Consider the following 16,475-nt stretch of genomic DNA (forward strand, 5'->3'; position numbering starts at 1 on the left):
CATTCAAGAAGTATTTATTTGGTACCTCTGTACCAGACACTGTTTTTTGGGGAAAGTGAGACACGGGCTATTACCTCTTGTAGCTAAACTGTTTGAATTTTGACAAATCACTTTCACTCTCTGGGCCTCAAATCCTTGACCTGTTCAGAGATGTGCGGTCACAGTGGACCTGGACTGTTTAGATTCACATTCCAGCTTCACTTATTTCCTGTTACATGACCACATGCAGGTTAATTTAGTCTCCCTGAGCTTCAGTTTCCTCATCTGTAACATGGGGATAATATGCCTCGTTTCACTGGGTTGTACTGAGAGTGAAACTTAGCTCAACCACTGGGCTTAGTGCCCTCAATCAAGGCTGGTCACTAGCGTCAATCCCTGATTTCCTGAGCCGCAAACCCACCCTGGAACCACACACAGGTGTTATTTGGGGCGTGGCTCACAGCGCAAGGGGGCGGGCTAGGATTTATAAAGGCAAGGTCCGGCGCAGTGGTCTCATCCTGCCTTGGCTGGACACCGGAGTGGTTTTCCAGGCCGCGGCTCCGCACTACGAGGACCAGAAGCGAGGCTGCCCAGCGGCGACCAGTGCGAAGCCGACGCGCTCGGGCCAAGCTGCTCCAGCTCCCGGCGCACGCGGCTCCGGGAGGGCGCAGAGGACCGGACCCCAACAACCACAGGCCGTGGGGGCGGGGCCTGCAGCCGGCCGGCCCCCCCACCCCCCGCGGCCCCTACACCCCACTTCGCCGAGGCCCGGAAGGGACCAGTCGCGCTTCCGTCCCCGCGGGGGAGGCACGGAGGGCGGAGCAGCAGCCAGAGGACGCGACGCGAGCCCAGTTCCGGCGAGGAGGCCGCGCCAGTGACAGCGATGGCGGCGGAGTCGGCGCTCCAAGTTGTGGAGAAGCTGCAGGCGCGCCTGGCCGCGAACCCGGACCCGAAGAAGGTGAGCGAGTGGGCAGCGCGGAGCGGGCCGGGTGTTGGGCGCGGCGCGGCCCCGTAACGGTCGCGGGCCCCGGTGCGGCTCCTTCCCGAGCGGCCGGGGCCGTGGGGGCTCGGACCCGGAGCGCGGCCCCGCCGGTCTGCGGCCTGCGATCGGGAAGTTAGTGGCCCTTGGCCGCTGCCCACGCGGTGGGACCCCGCACGGCGGGCGGCGCGCCTCGGCGGGCCCGGCCTCCCTGCCTCCCGGGCCGGGCGCCCGCGGGCTCCGGGCGGACACCGCGTGTCGGCGGGGCTCCCGGAGCCCTCCCCCGGCGTCCCGGGCCAGCTGTTTCCTGTCGGGAGAGCTCGCCCGGAGTTAACTCCTACCCGCTCCATTCCTCACCCTGCGAAATGTTTCTGATTTCTTAGTGTCTTTTGATGTTTGTTGGGAGGAGGTGGTTCTGCCTGTGCTTGATGGAGTCTAGGCTCGGTGTGTGGTCCTGCGTCTTTAAGACGTTTTTATTGCTTTGGCTTGATTATTAGAGCGTGGACCTTTTCGCTTTCTCAGTAAATCTCTTTCGAAACAAAATAAACCTCACGTCACCCTAACTAAAAACTTAGGTTGTAAATGGAAAGAAAAAAAAAACAAGACTTAGAAGTTGCAGCTAGATTTCCTTCTGGCCTTGATAGAAAGGTAAGAGCTACCTTTTCTGGCTGCTACGAGTGATGGGCAACCATTTTTAATTGCACTCAGCTAGTTTTTTTCCCCCTTAACTATTCTCTTAAGTTAAATGCGTTCTTCTCTCTTTGCGACTTTTCTTCCATCCAGCTTCTTGGTGTCTGGGAGAGTGTCCCGTGGATGTTAGAATTTTTTTTTTTAATTGAAATACATTGATGAAAACACTCAAGGTGTTTGACATTCTCTGTCAGCATTATAGCTGGAGTGTACAGTGTTGTAAGAGTTGGATCTCTGAACCCCAGAGTGGCTTTTGAAGAGGAAATAATCCAGGGAGGCAGTCGAAATAAAGTGGTGAGGAGATTTGAGTTCTAATTTATTTGCCAGCCATGGACATTAGGGATGTTCCTTGCTAAGCCAGTTTCCTCACCTGCTTCTTCCCAGGACAGAACCAAAAGGCAGAAGTGCTCAGTAGATGTTAATCTCCACTCTTTACAATTTTTCTTGAAGGGCCCCTTTCTCTTCACCTTTTCTTGGCCTGTCATAGGTGAGGTTTTTTTCCCTCCGTTTCTAAAGGCTGCTCAACGCATCTCACTATCAGACCACTGTTTAACTCTTCTCATGCATACCTAGCTCAAAGATCCACTTCTTCAGGACGACATTTTAGCTTTAAGTCTGTGAAAACCGAAATGCTTTCACTTGTTTTGTGTTATATTTTCTATAATGGCTTCAGTACCTAGTGAACAGACACATTTACAAGTTTCTTTTTACAGTAACCCGTTGTGGGCATCTAATAAATGGTCATTATTTCCAAGTACTAGCTTGTTTTCCCAAACACTGTAGGTTTGTGACTGATTTTTTTTAAAACCCTAGAGCAATATGATGTAAATCGCCCCCACCTCCCCAATTTGGTCTTCCATCGGGTTAAAAACAATGCACTGTGTAGTGTCTACAGTCATTTTCCCACTAGAATTTAAATTTTGAAGTAGCTTTTCCAGTAGTTGATGTGCATGAAATTTCAAATTAAGAAAAGGTTTGTTTGACTTCACATCCTATTTGAACTATTAGTGATTGTGAGAATCTGGGCTTTCTCTTCCCAGATGGAAACTCACCCTGAGCTTCTGACTTTGCATTATATGAAGATCATTTGTGCAAAGGGCACAATAGTTGGCATTCACAAATGAGCTAATGCACAGGGAAAACTGCAAGCTGGCACACTGGCCTTCTCAACCTTCCGTTAACCCAACAAGCTCCCACAGGTTGTTCTTGAAATTGCAAGATGATTATATGGCAGTACTGAACTTACAACTAAATCTTGATTTCAAACCATTATTAGCCAAACGGTTGATTCCACACCTGTATTCATAGATTTCCTCGTATTAAACATAGGTGTTTAACTGTAACTCTCTTTTCACTTTAAGCCCATCTATGATCTAGGCTTACTTGGGGAAAAAGGTATCAGGCAAACCAGGGTCACTTGGTTCCTATTATTTAAGTAGAAACAATTTTCATGGCTGGTAAAGTTACCTGTCCTGGGTTACAGTTTGAACGTGGAAACTACGAAGAACACAGTTTGAAGCCAAGCGGAGAACGAGGGCGACATTATGAACATCTTTAGCTCTTTGTGATGAAGTAGTGTGCAGAGGATAACTGAGATTCTTAAGCGTGGACTGTGCAAATGTTTGACATTTCTCAATGACTTGTTATCAGTTCTTGCAAACTACAACTGGTCCCTAGGTTTGATAACAGCAAGTTTCCACCTACCTGAGGATACCCAAAGTGCTTTATCATTTTAACGCTTTGTTCTTTTTTGAACCTCATTGAAAATAGAGGGGCTCTGAAGCCCTTTTTCTCTTATGTTGGGCTAAATTGGTTTGAATATCTCTAGGGTTTTAGTTTCATCTGCTTTTAAGCCATCCCTCCTAACCCAAAACGAAGCAGAAAGGCAGTGCTTATACTTCCAATTAGTGCTGGGCTTTGAGATGAACACACCTTCAGTGACTTCTGGCCCCATTCTTTTTTTTTTTTTTTTGCGGTACGCGGCCTCTCACTGTTGTAGCCTCTCTCATTGCGGAGCACAGGCTCCGGACGCGCAGGCTCAGCGGCCGTGGCTCACGGGCCCAGCCGCTCCGCGGCATGTGGGATCTTCCCGGACCAGGGCACGAACCCATGTCCCCTGCATCGGCAGGCGGACTCTCAACCGCTGCGCCACCAGGGAAGCCGTGGCCCCATTCTTATATGTGGCCTTTGTAGAGGTCCTGGGACTCTGTCCTGGTGGTGACCTTCTTTCCTCTGTGGACTCTAAACTGCCTGACAACGTAACACTAAGGAGGGGTTCTTCAGCTTTGTGTCGAGTGTGCTAAGAGGCACATGAACTACTGCTCCATTTCCTTTTGCGGTCTTCTAAGGACAGTGTCTTTACGTTGGTTATTTCTCCTGACTCTGTAGTACATGCTGTGGTAAACACACTTGACCTACTCGCTTGTCAGGCAAGTTACCTAACCTCACTGGGCTCAGTTTTAATATTTGTAAAATGGGGAACATAATATCCATTTTACAGAGTTGGTTAATGAGGATGAAATGAGGTAACACATGTAAGGACGTAGCATAGTAGCCAGTGCACAGTAAATAGTATATAAATGCCTTCCAGGGAATGGCATTAGAGGAGACAACCTGTCTTTAACCTTTTCAATGATTCTAAATTTTCCTTTAAGAAAAGGAATTGGCATTCATCTTTGCACCCACAGCTTTGATGACAAGAAATACACATATACTTTGTCCTGAGTTGGATGGTGGTGGTGATCGAATTCGAAGTGGAGGATAATTTTCACTCAACTATGAAGGGGAAACTCCTTAGATACACCACTTGGCTTCTCATATGTTCCCAGTCAAAACAAGATTATCACATGTGATCCAGTTGCTCTGCCTAGCAACCAGGTTCAGTAATTATTGAAGTAGAATGACCAGAAAAACATACTTGCTACTCCACCTAGTAGCAATATAGCATACTAATTGTTGCCTGGGCTACACATAGGAAAAGAACAGGTCTTGTTATCAGATATTTAAATATAAAGGTAGTCACAGTTACTCTATTTTGAACTACTTGTACTTTTCAGCACTCCTCGAAAGGTAGGTATACTTATATATACATAAATATTTCCTAGAGAATGGCATAGCAGTCATGACTTTGGGTAGAAGTGGAGCAAGTAGGAATTGGCTGGGGAATATCTGGTAGAGGATCAAGGGTAGCCGTTTAAAGAATGGTCAGTTGATGAATGAAATGATTAATAAGCATTTATTGAGCTTGTATAGCATTCCAGGCACTATGGCTAAAGACTGCACATGGTTTGTCTCTCTGAATCCTCACAGCTTGTGAAGTACAGACAGGATCCAGTTCCTGTTTTGCAGATGAAGTAACTGAGGTTCAGAGAGGTTAGTGACTTGCACAAGATCACCCCACAAGGAACTGGCAGCGCCAAACTGAAGCCTGTCTCTGACTCTGGAACCCTGTCTTAACAGCTCTGCTATCTGATTTTGAGCTAGCTCAAGAGAATACAGAAAAGAAATGTGACCAAACCCAGATTGCTTCTCTAATCTACCCAGACATTTTGTGTTCACCATTTGCAACGGCAAAGCTCTGATTCTAGCAACTTGAAATTGGTGTTGGCTTCCCACTTACATCGAAAAAACCCAGTTCCGTTAAACACACTTTTTCTGGAAACATGATACCCTTTTTCTGTAGAGACCTCTTCTCCTTTTTACTTTCCTCTATGCCGGGTGCATGAGTAATTTCCTAAAATTGGCTCCTTTCTCAGAAAGTGTCTCTCAAAACTGGGCAGAAAGATAGTGGTTGATTACGTTTCTCAGAGCTGATAGGTTTGATTCTCTTCTCTAAGTTTGGTTTCCCCTTGGTGTAGCATAGTGGCTGAAAGCGCGCAATCTGAAGCCGCACACCTAAGCGAATCCTGCCCTACTTGCATCCTGGGGCAAGTTCCTTAACTTTTTCGAGTCTGTTTTCACACTTGTAAAGTAAGGATAACAGCCATACTCTATACTACAGAGCAGTGTAAGTACTTAACCACTGGATATTATTCTTATTTGTCCCAGTGAATGATTATGATTTTATAGAAATTAATGTTTATTTTATTCTCTGCAGCTATTGAAATATCTGAAGAAACTCTCCACCTTGCCTATTACAGTAGACATTCTTGCGGTAAGAACTGTGTAATTTTAGACGTTATATAGCTATATCCCCTCCCCTTCCCGACCACAGGGATTGTACAGTAAGAGCATGGGCTTTAGAAGTGAAAGAAACCAGACACAAGGCCACATGTTGTATGGTTTTATTTATATGAAATGTCCAGAATAGGCAAATCCATAGATAGAATGTTAGCTTAGTGATTGCCAGGGGTGGGGGGAATTGGGAGGAACAACATTTCTTTTTAGGGTGATGAAAATGTTCTGGAATTAGTGGTGATGGTTGTGTAGTATTGTGAGTATTCTGGAAACCACTGAACTGTACACTTTAAAATGGTTAAAATAGTGAATTTTATCTCAGATTTTTTTCTAAAAATTAAAAGAACATTGGCATCTAGTCCTGGATTCAAATCCAAGTTTGTGACTTTAGGCTGTTCCTTCTTTGTAAAATGGGGCAGGTCCTAACCTCACAGAGTTATCATATGATAAATATTAATTCAGACACTGTATGCAGTGCTCTTAGCTCAGTGCCTAACACCTGCCATGATCACTCTTGTTATTATTGCTACAGTTCTAGAAGTGTTTTAATTTAGTGTTTTCCTCTTCTGAATCTGGTGCACTTTGCTACTGTGTATCACTAGAGGTTTGGGGCACAGACACAAAGTAAGTTTGTACTGAGACTTGCAAGGTATGTTTTTGGAAGGAAGTATTGGTTTGTTGAAAAGTAGGAGGTCTTATTTCTTTAGAAGATTGTGAGCCTAGTTCTACAACCCTCTAACAATTCCTTTGTCAATTTTGTAGGAGACCGGGGTTGGGAAAACGGTAAATAGCTTGCGAAAACATGAGCATGTCGGAAGCTTTGCCAAGGACCTAGTGGCCCAGTGGAAGAAGCTGGTTCCTGTGGAACGGTAAGAAAAGTTCCTCAGTTCTGCCTCAATTATAAGAAATAATCCATGATCATTATAGAATACTAGAAAACATTTAAAAATAGAAATAAGAATAAAAATTTCTTAATTCAACCATCCAAAGATAAGCATTATCGACGTTTTGGAATGTTTCTTTCTAACCTGTTCTTAAAAGGCATTTTTATGTAGTTGTGAATAAACTGATGTAAATGACAGCTCTTTTTTAATGTAACAAGTTAAATATTTCCCTGTGTTGAAAAGCTTTTTAAGTATTTTCACTTCCCAAGATGTTTGATCTTCTTTGTGTCCTGTAGTTAAACTCGTCATTTTCCACTTATTGAATATTTGGGCTTTCCCAGTTTTAAACCTTAGCTGAGTGTCTTTGAGCAGAACCCATTTACCTTCTCCCCAAGACCTTGTTTCTAACTCCAAACTCTTCATCTCTTTCGTGAGTTCAGGTCCTGTGATGTTGTCCTCTGAACAAGGATTACCCTGAGATTTATGTCTGCTTCATCTGCTTTTTCTTTTATTTTAGAAACACTGAGCCTGATGAACAGGACTTTGAGAAGACCAATTCTCGAAAGCGCCCCAGGGATGCCCTTAAGGAGGGGGAGGGGGAGGGGGACTACCCAGGCAGCTGGAGAGCCTCCGGCAGCCAGTCGTGCAGTCCTGATAACAGGCAGAAGAAACACAGAAAACTCCCGGAGCTTGACCGGCCTCACAAAGTATCTCACAGTCATGAGACGAGAGACGAGAGAAAGAGGTACCACAGAGCTTCTCCAGTTTACTCTTCAGACCACGAATCTTCGGACTACGGCCATGTTCAGTCCCCACTGTCATCCGCCAGCCCTCATCAGATGTCTGTGGACCATTACAGATCCCTGGAGGAGGACCACGAGCCCTTTGTTTCACACCAGAAGCCTGGCAAAGGCCACAGTAATGCCTTTCAGGACAGACTGGGGGTCAGTCAAGAACGACACCTGGGTGAAGCCCAGGGGAAAGAGGTCGTGAGTCAGAGCAAGGAGCACAGATCTTCCCATAAAGAAAAACGTCCGGTGAATTCCAAAGGAGATGAGAAGTCGTCTTTGAGCAGAGAAAAATCACACAAGGCCATCTCCAAAGAGGAAAACCGGCGGAGGCCACCCTCAGGGGACAGTACAAAGGAGAAAGCGCCCTCTAGTGGTGTCAAGAAAGAGAAGGAAAAAGAGGGCAGCACCAAGAAGCTTTTACCCCCCTTGGAGGTGGCATCAGACAACCACCTTAAAAAGCCAAAATACAGAGACCCAGAGAAAACCAAATCAGACAAAAACAAGCAGAGTCTAGAAAGCTTAGACACAGGCAAGGGGGCAGGAGACCTGTTGCCCAAGGCAAAAGAGAAGGTTTCTAACAACCTAAAGGCTCAAGAAGGAAAAGTAAAACCTTCTCATTTAGATAGAAAGTCCGTGGGCTCCTTCCTTAAAGCTGAGGAGGCAGACATGGATGATGAATTCGAGCAGCCCACCATGTCTTTTGAGTCATACCTCAGCTATGACCAGCCCCGGAAGAAAAAGAAAAAGATCGTGAAAACTTCAACCACGACTCCTGGAGAAAAAGGATTAAAAAAAAATGATTCAAAAAGCACTAGTAAAAACTTGGACTCAGTTCAGAAACTACCTAAGGTGAACGAAAACAAGTCAGAGAAGCTTCAGCCAGCTGGATCCCATTCAGCCAAGCTGAAAAAGGTAAAGGTAAGCCCTGTGGCCCCTCCCAGCCAGAGCGCCTGGGCTGGCAGAGCTCCCGGGACGGGACGACCCCACCGCTGTCTGGGCTGGCTTTCCCGTGGCCTGTTGAATTTCAGTGTGAAGTAATTTCCTCCCGGCCTGTCTGGCCACCAGGGTCAGTAGAACCCAAGAAAAGTATTTTCTGAGGCATCCCATTGTGCTGGGCCCATCTCTCCGTATCTCCTGACTTAGGTGGAGTCAGGCACAGCTGCCGCCCCTCCTGCAGGCTGGATGTGCCTGTGAAGTTATCTGCCACGTCAACACTGCTGGGCGTCGACTGTGGGAAAGAGCTGTGCTTGTAGAAAGAGGCTCTCCAGTCACTGGTCTCTTCTCTGCAGGTCCCCAGCGATGTGCTGCCAGTGTTACCAGACCTTCCCTTACCTGTGATACAGGCCAATTACCGCCCACTTCCTTCCCTTGAATTGATATCTGCCTTCCAACCAAAGCGAAAAGGTAATTTTCTTTGTCTTTTTTTCTTTTTTTAATGGAGAAAATGGTTTTAAAAATTCATTCATGCTCTGTCATCAGATTTTGGTGCATTTCCTAAGAGCACAGGTTCTGGAGTTGGATGGCTTGGGTTTGAATCCCAGCTCTGGCTTTTACTACAAGTTACATGAACTTGGGTACAACTTAATTTCCTTGGACTTCAGTTTCATATTCTGTGAATGGGAGTAATAATGGTATCTGCCTATGAGGTGGATTGAAAGTGATAATGCTGGTAAAGCTCTGAGCTCTGGGTTTTTACACGTAGTGTTTGCTAAATCTTAGCTGCTGCTATTACCAGCAGCCTTTTACTCTGTACATTCCATAGGGGCTTAAAAAAAAGGCTAGGGACTTCCCTGGTGGTGCAGTGGTTAAGAATCCGCCTGCCAATGCAGGGGTCACAGGTTCGATCCCTGGTCCGGGAAGATCCCACATGCCGCGGAGCAACGAAGCCCGTGTGCCACAACTACTGAAACCCCTGTGCCTAGAGCCCATGCTCTGCAACACGAGAAGCCACTGGAATGAGAAGCCTGCGCACCACAACAAAGAGTAGCCCCCACTCGCCGCAACTAGAGAAAGCCCCCGCGCAGCAACAGAGGCCCAAACACAGCCAAAAAATAAATAAATAAAGGCTAGTTTTAATAGCAAAAGAATTAGATGCTACATAGGTGTCCCTTAGCAAGAGACTAACAGATGGATCGTGGTTCATCCACACAGTGGCATCCTACGCAGCCGTTGAAAAAAAGAAGTAGAAAATCTATGTACTGATGTGATTTCTAAAATGTAAATGACAGAATGGTTATAGTATGTTATTGATTGGTTAAAAAGGAATAAAATAAATATTAGTTTATTTTTGCATAGACTCTCTGGAAGGACACAAGAAACTGGTAGCATTGGTTGTCTTTGAGAAAGGAAACTGGGAGGCTGGGGAATGGGGTGGAAGGAGAGTTTTCACTGTATTGCTCAGTGCCTTTTATAACTTACACTCCTGTTTTTCTTGCCCTACAGCACTCTCCTCATCCCAGGAAGAGGAAGAAGCTGGATTCACCGGACGAAGAATGAATTCCAAGATGCAGGTCTATTCTGGTTCCAAGTGTGCCTATCTCCCCAAAATGATGACCTTGCACGAGCAGTGCATCCGGGTGCTTAAAAACAACATTGACTGTAAGTCACATGCTTCTCTCTTGCTCTTCAGCACGCTGTTGTGGCACTGGGACACCGGGTGACTTGGCCGCTACTCAGTGCTTTTCCCCTTTGATTCTCTGCAGCAATCTTTGAAGTGGGAGGCGTCCCATATTCTCTCCTCGAACCTGTTTTGGAGAGGTGTACACCTGATCAGTTATATCGCATAGAGGAGTACAATCACGTGAGTATCCTGTTTGGATGGGAAGAGGGCAGTGTGCTGGCTTGCATCTCCAGAAGTAGCTTTGTCTCTGAATCTGCCACGATGATGGGCAGGTGGTGGTCGGATCACTTTTCTGGGTTTGTCTATGGGCCTTTAAACAGGCAGGTTTTTAGCACCTGCTTGTGGCATCTTAAGTAGGCCTCTTGGGCTAGAATCAAGATGGGATTGAAAGGTGGGAGAGGGGGACCATTTCCCACACCTCCCTTGAGCTTGCCTAGTTACAGAGGTCAAAGGAGAATTCTAGCAGCACAACCCTTGGGATCCAGGGCAGGGACAGAGCTATGTGTTGACACTCAGGTGTCTGGTGAATATAAGATTGGCTGGGTGCCTCCTAGAGACAAACAGATCTATCCCCAAATCCTCCTAATGCTGGAGATGCTCATCTGATTGCATTAGCTGTCTCTAATTCAAAGGATCTATGACATATCCTTCTTAAGTGGCCCCTGGCCATTGCAGTTCAGTGTAGTGATGGGGAAATGCCTGGATTTGACTTCATCCCAGTTCCTACCCTGTACTGATTTTCTAAAGGAAAAGACTGATCTTAAACTAATTTTTGTGTTGCCTTCTCTCCTAGCCCCACAACCCCCAAAAGCAGCTAGTATAGTGCCTCACACTTAACATTTTTTTTTTTTTTTTTTGCGGTACGCGGGCCTCTCACTGTTGTGGCCTCTCCTGTTGCGGAGCACAGGCTCCGGACACGCAGGCTCAGCGGCCATGGCTCACAGGCCCAGCCGCTCCGCGGCATGTGGGATCTTCCCAGACCGGAGCACGAACCCGTGTCCCCTGCATCGGCAGGCGGGCTCCCAACCACTGCGCCACCAGGGAAGCCCACAATTAACATTTTTTAATTCAGTGATTAGGGTTTCTTTCCTAGAACTGTGGTATTTTAATATATTACCACTACTAAGAGGACCAAAATATCATTAGGAAGCTGGTCCCCCTGGGTGATTAAGGATGGAAAAGAGATGTGTAAGAGTACTTGCATGTAAATGATGTCCTGGTTCTGATTTTAGGTATTAATTGAAGAAACGGATCAATTATGGAAAGTTCATTGTCACCGAGACTTTAAGGATGAAAGGCCAGAGGAGTATGAGTCGTGGCGGGAGATGTACCTGCGGCTTCAGGATGCGCGAGAGCAGCGGCTGCGACTCCTCACAAAGAATATCCGATCTGCGCACGCCAATAAGCCCAAAGGTAGGTAAGGGGGCAGCGTGGGTCTGGCAGAATAATGAGCCCTGGGCTCTGGTCAACAGCAGGGCCGTGGTGGGCTCAGCTACGGTATCATCTCTGGCCCCCACATCTCTCCTGCATTTGCAGAAGAGGGCAAAGGGTGAGGTGTTTCTTCTGCCACTATGCATGCTACCCTACAGAGGGGTTTCCAGGGTTGATAATCCCCTACCTTTAGCATCTCAGCTCAAGAAGGCAGGTATTAATCTCCATTTCTCCGCAGGCCGACAAGCAAAAATGGCCTTTGTCAACTCTGTGGCCAAGCCACCTCGTGATGTTCGGAGGAGGCAGGAGAAGTTTGGAACAGGAGGTGCAGCTGTGCCTGAGAAAATCAGGTAAGATCTCTGTCCCCTGTGGTTTCTGCCTGCTCAGAGCGAGAGCCCAAGAGCTTATCTTTCAGCCCTGAGAGGCAGCCCAGGGGCAAGAGCGACTCATTTTGGGGGTGAAAACGTGGCAGTGCAGAGTGGGTTCTGCAGGCTGACCTTGACCATCTGGGCACTTGACCTCCCTGAACCTCAGTGTCCTTGACTGCACTGTGGGCGGGATAATGATTCCTTCCCTTAGGTGGGGTCGGAGGTGGGGTGGTGGTCAACACTAAACGGAGAACAGGGCCTGGCTTCTGGGACACATCCCCTAAGGCTTTCCCTTGCCCCATTTAAACAAAAAACATATTACTGTGATGACTAAATTATCTAAGTACGTTAGCATTGTCAAAATACAGATTTACACCTAAACAGTGAAAAGTTAGTTGAGATTATCATTCATTCTGAAGGCCTACCACAGTCACTTCCGAGCCATCACCAGAATCTAGGGTACTAGGTCCACTGGTCAAAGCCACAGAACTGAGTCCTCAGAGCAGCCAGCTTCAGGCTGTTGGTGCCGGGGGCAGATCTCTCCTGCTCTTGACTAGCGGCTTTGCTCTGTGTCGCAGGATCAAGCCGGCGCCGTACCTCTCAGGAAGCAGCCGCTTGGGCAGTGGCGGCAGCAACAGCTTTAACGCCAGCCCCGAGGAGCCAGCCTACGACGGCCCGAGTACCAGCAGTGCGCACTCGGCACCCGTGGTCAGCAGCACTGTTTCCTGTGATCCTAGGAAACCGACTGTGAAGAGTAGGTAACTTGGAGCTCCTGCTCAGCTATTTCAAAACTAGTATTTGAACCCCTCTAATGTGATTCCTGCTGCATCACACTTTGTGTGTTAGACGTAGCGTATGTGATGCCTGGCACACAGCTGGTCTACATGTCGGGGCCTCCTTCCCCTGCTTTGTTCGTAGCGCGTATTTCACGTGTCATGTAAATTATGATCGTAGTGAATATTCATTTTGGTACTCTGCTTTCTTTTTCTTTTATTTTTTTCAACCTAAATGTAAACCTGTTTCTCCAGGCAATAACATGGAGTTTCCAGCTGTTATTATTAACAGCTAAATAATTTTATTGAAGTTTTATAACCTTATAACCCCACCTTCCAAGTATTTTTTTTATATCTAGTTGGGTCTCTTTCGTATTTTACTAACTTTACTACTGTAGACTATCCCCAATATTCTACAGTGGTGTCCTAACTTAAGAAAAGCATTATTCTGTATTTACTTCAGGGCCCACAGGAGGGTGGGAGTCCTGACCTGCACTTTGGCTCGGTTCAGGTTAACCAGGCTAGAGGGCAGGCTCGTCGTTCTTAGGTGGTGTGTGCATTTAGCTCATCTCAGACCTGTTGCTACACTGGACAGACAGGTGCGGGAGGGGGTGCTTCTGGCTGGTTTGGATATTGGTGAGGCAGAGTTAAATTGTGGCTCAGAACGGCCTTCAGAGTCTGGCAAGGCTGGAACTCCAGTTCTGCCACTTACCGTACAGGGTCCAGCCTGAGTCTTGGTGAAGTTGTGAGAATTAGAGGGGGTGATTGTCAGGGGCCTGGCAGGTGCTGGCGAAGTGTTACCTTTGGGCTGCTGCTTTTCTATGGGGTTGGCAGATAACTGCTACTTGTATCCATTTGTCTGGCTGTGTAGAGCCAAGAGTAACAAGGCTTTGTTTGATTGTAAACCGCTGGTGTCCACACTGCCGTGGATCTGAAACAACTGCCTTATTTCTCTTTTCACAGAAATTGCCCCAATGATGGCCAAGACGATTAAAGCGTTCAAGAACAGATTCTCCCGACGATAAACTGAGGACTTAGCTTGGAAATGACTTAGCTTGGAAATGAAATTTGCGGGGAGGAATACGAGGACAGGGTGGGGGGGTTGGGGAATGGAACTTCCAGAGAAGACCAGGATCTTTCGCTTCGTGGAGGCTTTTGGTCTCCGAGTCCTGCACAGTCAGCAGGCGTCGTGCCTGTGCCTGTGTCCGCAGCTGCCGCCTCCCTGCCTGGCGAGCACTTCCGAGTTCTGAAGATGTGAAGCCTCACGCTCACTGAGGATTTTAAGGTCAATTGTACCTTTGTTGCTAATTACCTTCTTTGTAAACTATAAGACATAGTTTTAATTAATAAATATTGCCCCCAGATTGTATTTATATTACCCCCAGGTTTTTTTTTTGTTTTTTTGGGGTTTTTTTTTGTTTTTTTCCGGTCCTCTACCACACACTTAGCCTTTTATTTTTAGGGTTCTTTGTTAGACAAAAGCCCATTGAAAGCCTTTCCCCTGTCCCAGTTCATCTCTCCTGAGCAGACTTTGGCCCATAGAGAGGACTGGGTGTCCCCAGAACCTGTGTGGCACGTGCTGCACGTAGAGCGAGGAATGGGTCCTGGGCTGCCTGTCCTGGAGGGGGAGCCCCGGTGTGGTGACAGGAAGCGTTCAGGTCGGACACCCCCCACCTCTGAGACCCTCAATTGCTTTGAGGTCCTGTGCAGGTGCATCTCTTTCCTACTCATTCAGGGAATTATTTATTAAGGGAAGTTCTAGAGTCTTTCCCCCCATCCTTTTTGCCAGGTCCCACTGTTTTTGAGGCTCACGAGAGGGCACAGAACTCCAGTATTTTTACAATTTCCAGTTTCTAATTCAAAGCTTTAGGGTTTTTTTCCTCCCCTGTTTTTCCTCCTCCCCACTGGCATGGGCAAGACCCAACCACATGGCAGGGCTTTCTGTAGGCCCCTGAATACAACTTTAGAGTTTTAAAATCCAGCACTGTAATCTCCTAGTCCCTGTGAATTGCTACTAGAAGTGAATGGTTTTAAAAGGTAATGCTGTGTTGGAAATTGGTTTTGTTTTTGCCTTTCTTTAAAAGGTAAGATCATGTGATTGAAAGAGCACAACAATTTGCTATGTTTTGCAGAGAACTTAGCAGCTTGAAACTCTCTACTTTTTGAATCTTTAAACCAGAACTTGGAGGTAAGGGCCAGTTTAAGGAAAGGGTTTGAGCTGTAGCATCAGGATGGGGGAGCCACAAGGGCATCACCAGTCTTGGGAAGGGAGTATCTCACTTTCGAGTTGACATAGGGGGAGAAATCAGAACTAGGAGGACAGTGTCAGTGTCCTTCTTGGCCGTTGAAGGACACTCATCTAGTAGGAACCCACTTGGTTGTGACCCAGGTAGAAGTAGATACTATAAATTGGAGAAGCCCATCCCTAAGAAACCTGAGAAGCAGATTGAGGGCGTGGTTAGTGTGATAGCCCATGGAGCTTGGCAGTTACCAGTCCCTTTGACAAGCTCACTCAAAGCCCAGAATATGGAGCCCGCTGTTTTTAACCATCCTGGAGACCTCAGTTAGGCTAACTCTGAAGACTGCAGAGCGATGCAGCAAGAAGTCTGTGCAGCAGAAGCATTGTGTCAGTGTGCGTTGCTGTGCAGGGTACCTGAGGGACACAAGTATTGCTGTGTTTTAATTTGCTGTATTTTTGAATTGGGTAAAGCGTTCTTTCTCTTGATTGTTTGTATTACCATTCCACCAGTCCCCCGGCCTGCTCCCCAAATGTGATATTAGAAAGCCTCTTATCTAAAACCAAATGAGCGTCTGGGTCAGGTGCCAGACACCTGTTGCCTAGAATAGCTTCCTCTAGGTGTCCACGCCTTGAATTTGTCTCTTACCTGTGTGTTCAAGTCTTTACCATTGAAACCAGTTTTTCATATTTGATACAGTTGTGTATGATTTAATTTCCTTTATTAGGAGTCTTTGGGCAGGGAGGGAAGAAAAGACACATCCCAACATCACTGTCCATCTTTGGATCACCCCTGTTTGCATAGAGCCAGATCTTTCCCTCTCCCCCTCCAAGACTGTCTGCATCAGGGATGTGACTTGGTGAGAAGAGGGAAGAGGAAAAACTGAGTTTCTAAGCTACCGCCTCTCCTGGGTTATTGAAATGCCTGCAGAGCAGACACAGGATGATGTTGAACCTTTGGTCTCATTTGTGAAAACTTGTGCAATTTTTTTTTTCTGTGCTACACTACATACAAATCACCGAACTGCAAATGAACTTAACCTTTGTGATCCTTGGTGTAATGAGCAGTTTCTTTGGGGCTTTTCCTTTCTTTCCGGGAAGTGGGAGGGAAAGGAGCAAGGTATTATCTTGCTCTTCATTTGTATTTTGGTCCCAAAATGTAAATACAATTTTCTATGTTACTTTTTTGTGGTAACTACCAAGATGAATATTTTAATTAGATAAGTTATATGAAAAGGAAGGAAAATTCCATGTCTAAATTAAAAAAAAAACAAAAACACCATATACTGTTGTCTTTCTTCCTTTCTCCCTTATTGTGTCAGAGAATGGAAGTCGGTCACAATGTCTGGTTTCTGGGCTGTGAGGCAGACATCTTAATCCCTGGGCTGGGCCATAAAGGATGCTGGATTTCTGTCTGTACTGTAGCACCGCAGGTCTGGGAAAAGGGGACTGACTCAAAGGGAGAGAACCCTATGAGCAAAGCAAGGAAACTCAGATGAAAATGAGCACTTGGTGGGGACCATGCACTGTCCCTTACTGCACTTGGAA

The 16,475-nt window shown here is 46.5% G+C and overlaps 1 protein-coding gene across 2 annotated transcripts; it reads left to right on the top strand.

Annotated features, from left to right (window-relative positions):
* The first annotated feature begins 474 nt into the window (after positions 1-474).
* ELOA (elongin A) lies at positions 475-16,204 on the top strand. 2 transcript variants are annotated; one of them, XM_079903555.1, is made up of 11 exons: positions 475-937; positions 5,745-5,801; positions 6,587-6,693; positions 7,226-8,417; positions 8,789-8,903; positions 9,942-10,097; positions 10,202-10,299; positions 11,352-11,532; positions 11,789-11,900; positions 12,497-12,672; positions 13,655-16,204. In XM_079903555.1, exons 1-11 carry the CDS (start codon positions 863-865, stop codon positions 13,714-13,716), a joined length of 2,331 nt encoding a protein of 776 aa, XP_079759681.1. In that variant the 5' UTR covers positions 475-862; the 3' UTR covers positions 13,717-16,204. The 2 variants fall into 2 exon arrangements, with proteins under 2 accessions (XP_079759681.1, XP_079759682.1); XM_079903556.1 differs by having other exon boundaries at positions 7,226-8,411.
* The last annotated feature ends 271 nt before the right edge of the window (positions 16,205-16,475 follow it).

Source organism: Stenella coeruleoalba (assembly GCF_951394435.1).
Source record: "Stenella coeruleoalba genome assembly, chromosome: 1".
Classification (NCBI taxonomy): Eukaryota; Metazoa; Chordata; class Mammalia; order Artiodactyla; family Delphinidae; genus Stenella; species Stenella coeruleoalba.

Coding starts and splice junctions, on each gene's coding strand:
- ELOA (XM_079903555.1), top strand. CDS start 863: ATGGCGGCGGAGTCGGCGCTCCAAGTTGTGGAGAAGCTGCAGGCGCGC. Junction 11,533..11,788: donor GCACGCCAATAAGCCCAAAG/GTAGGTAAGGGG, acceptor ATTTCTCCGCAG/GCCGACAAGCAAAAATGGCC. Junction 11,901..12,496: donor GCTGTGCCTGAGAAAATCAG/GTAAGATCTCTG, acceptor TCTGTGTCGCAG/GATCAAGCCGGCGCCGTACC.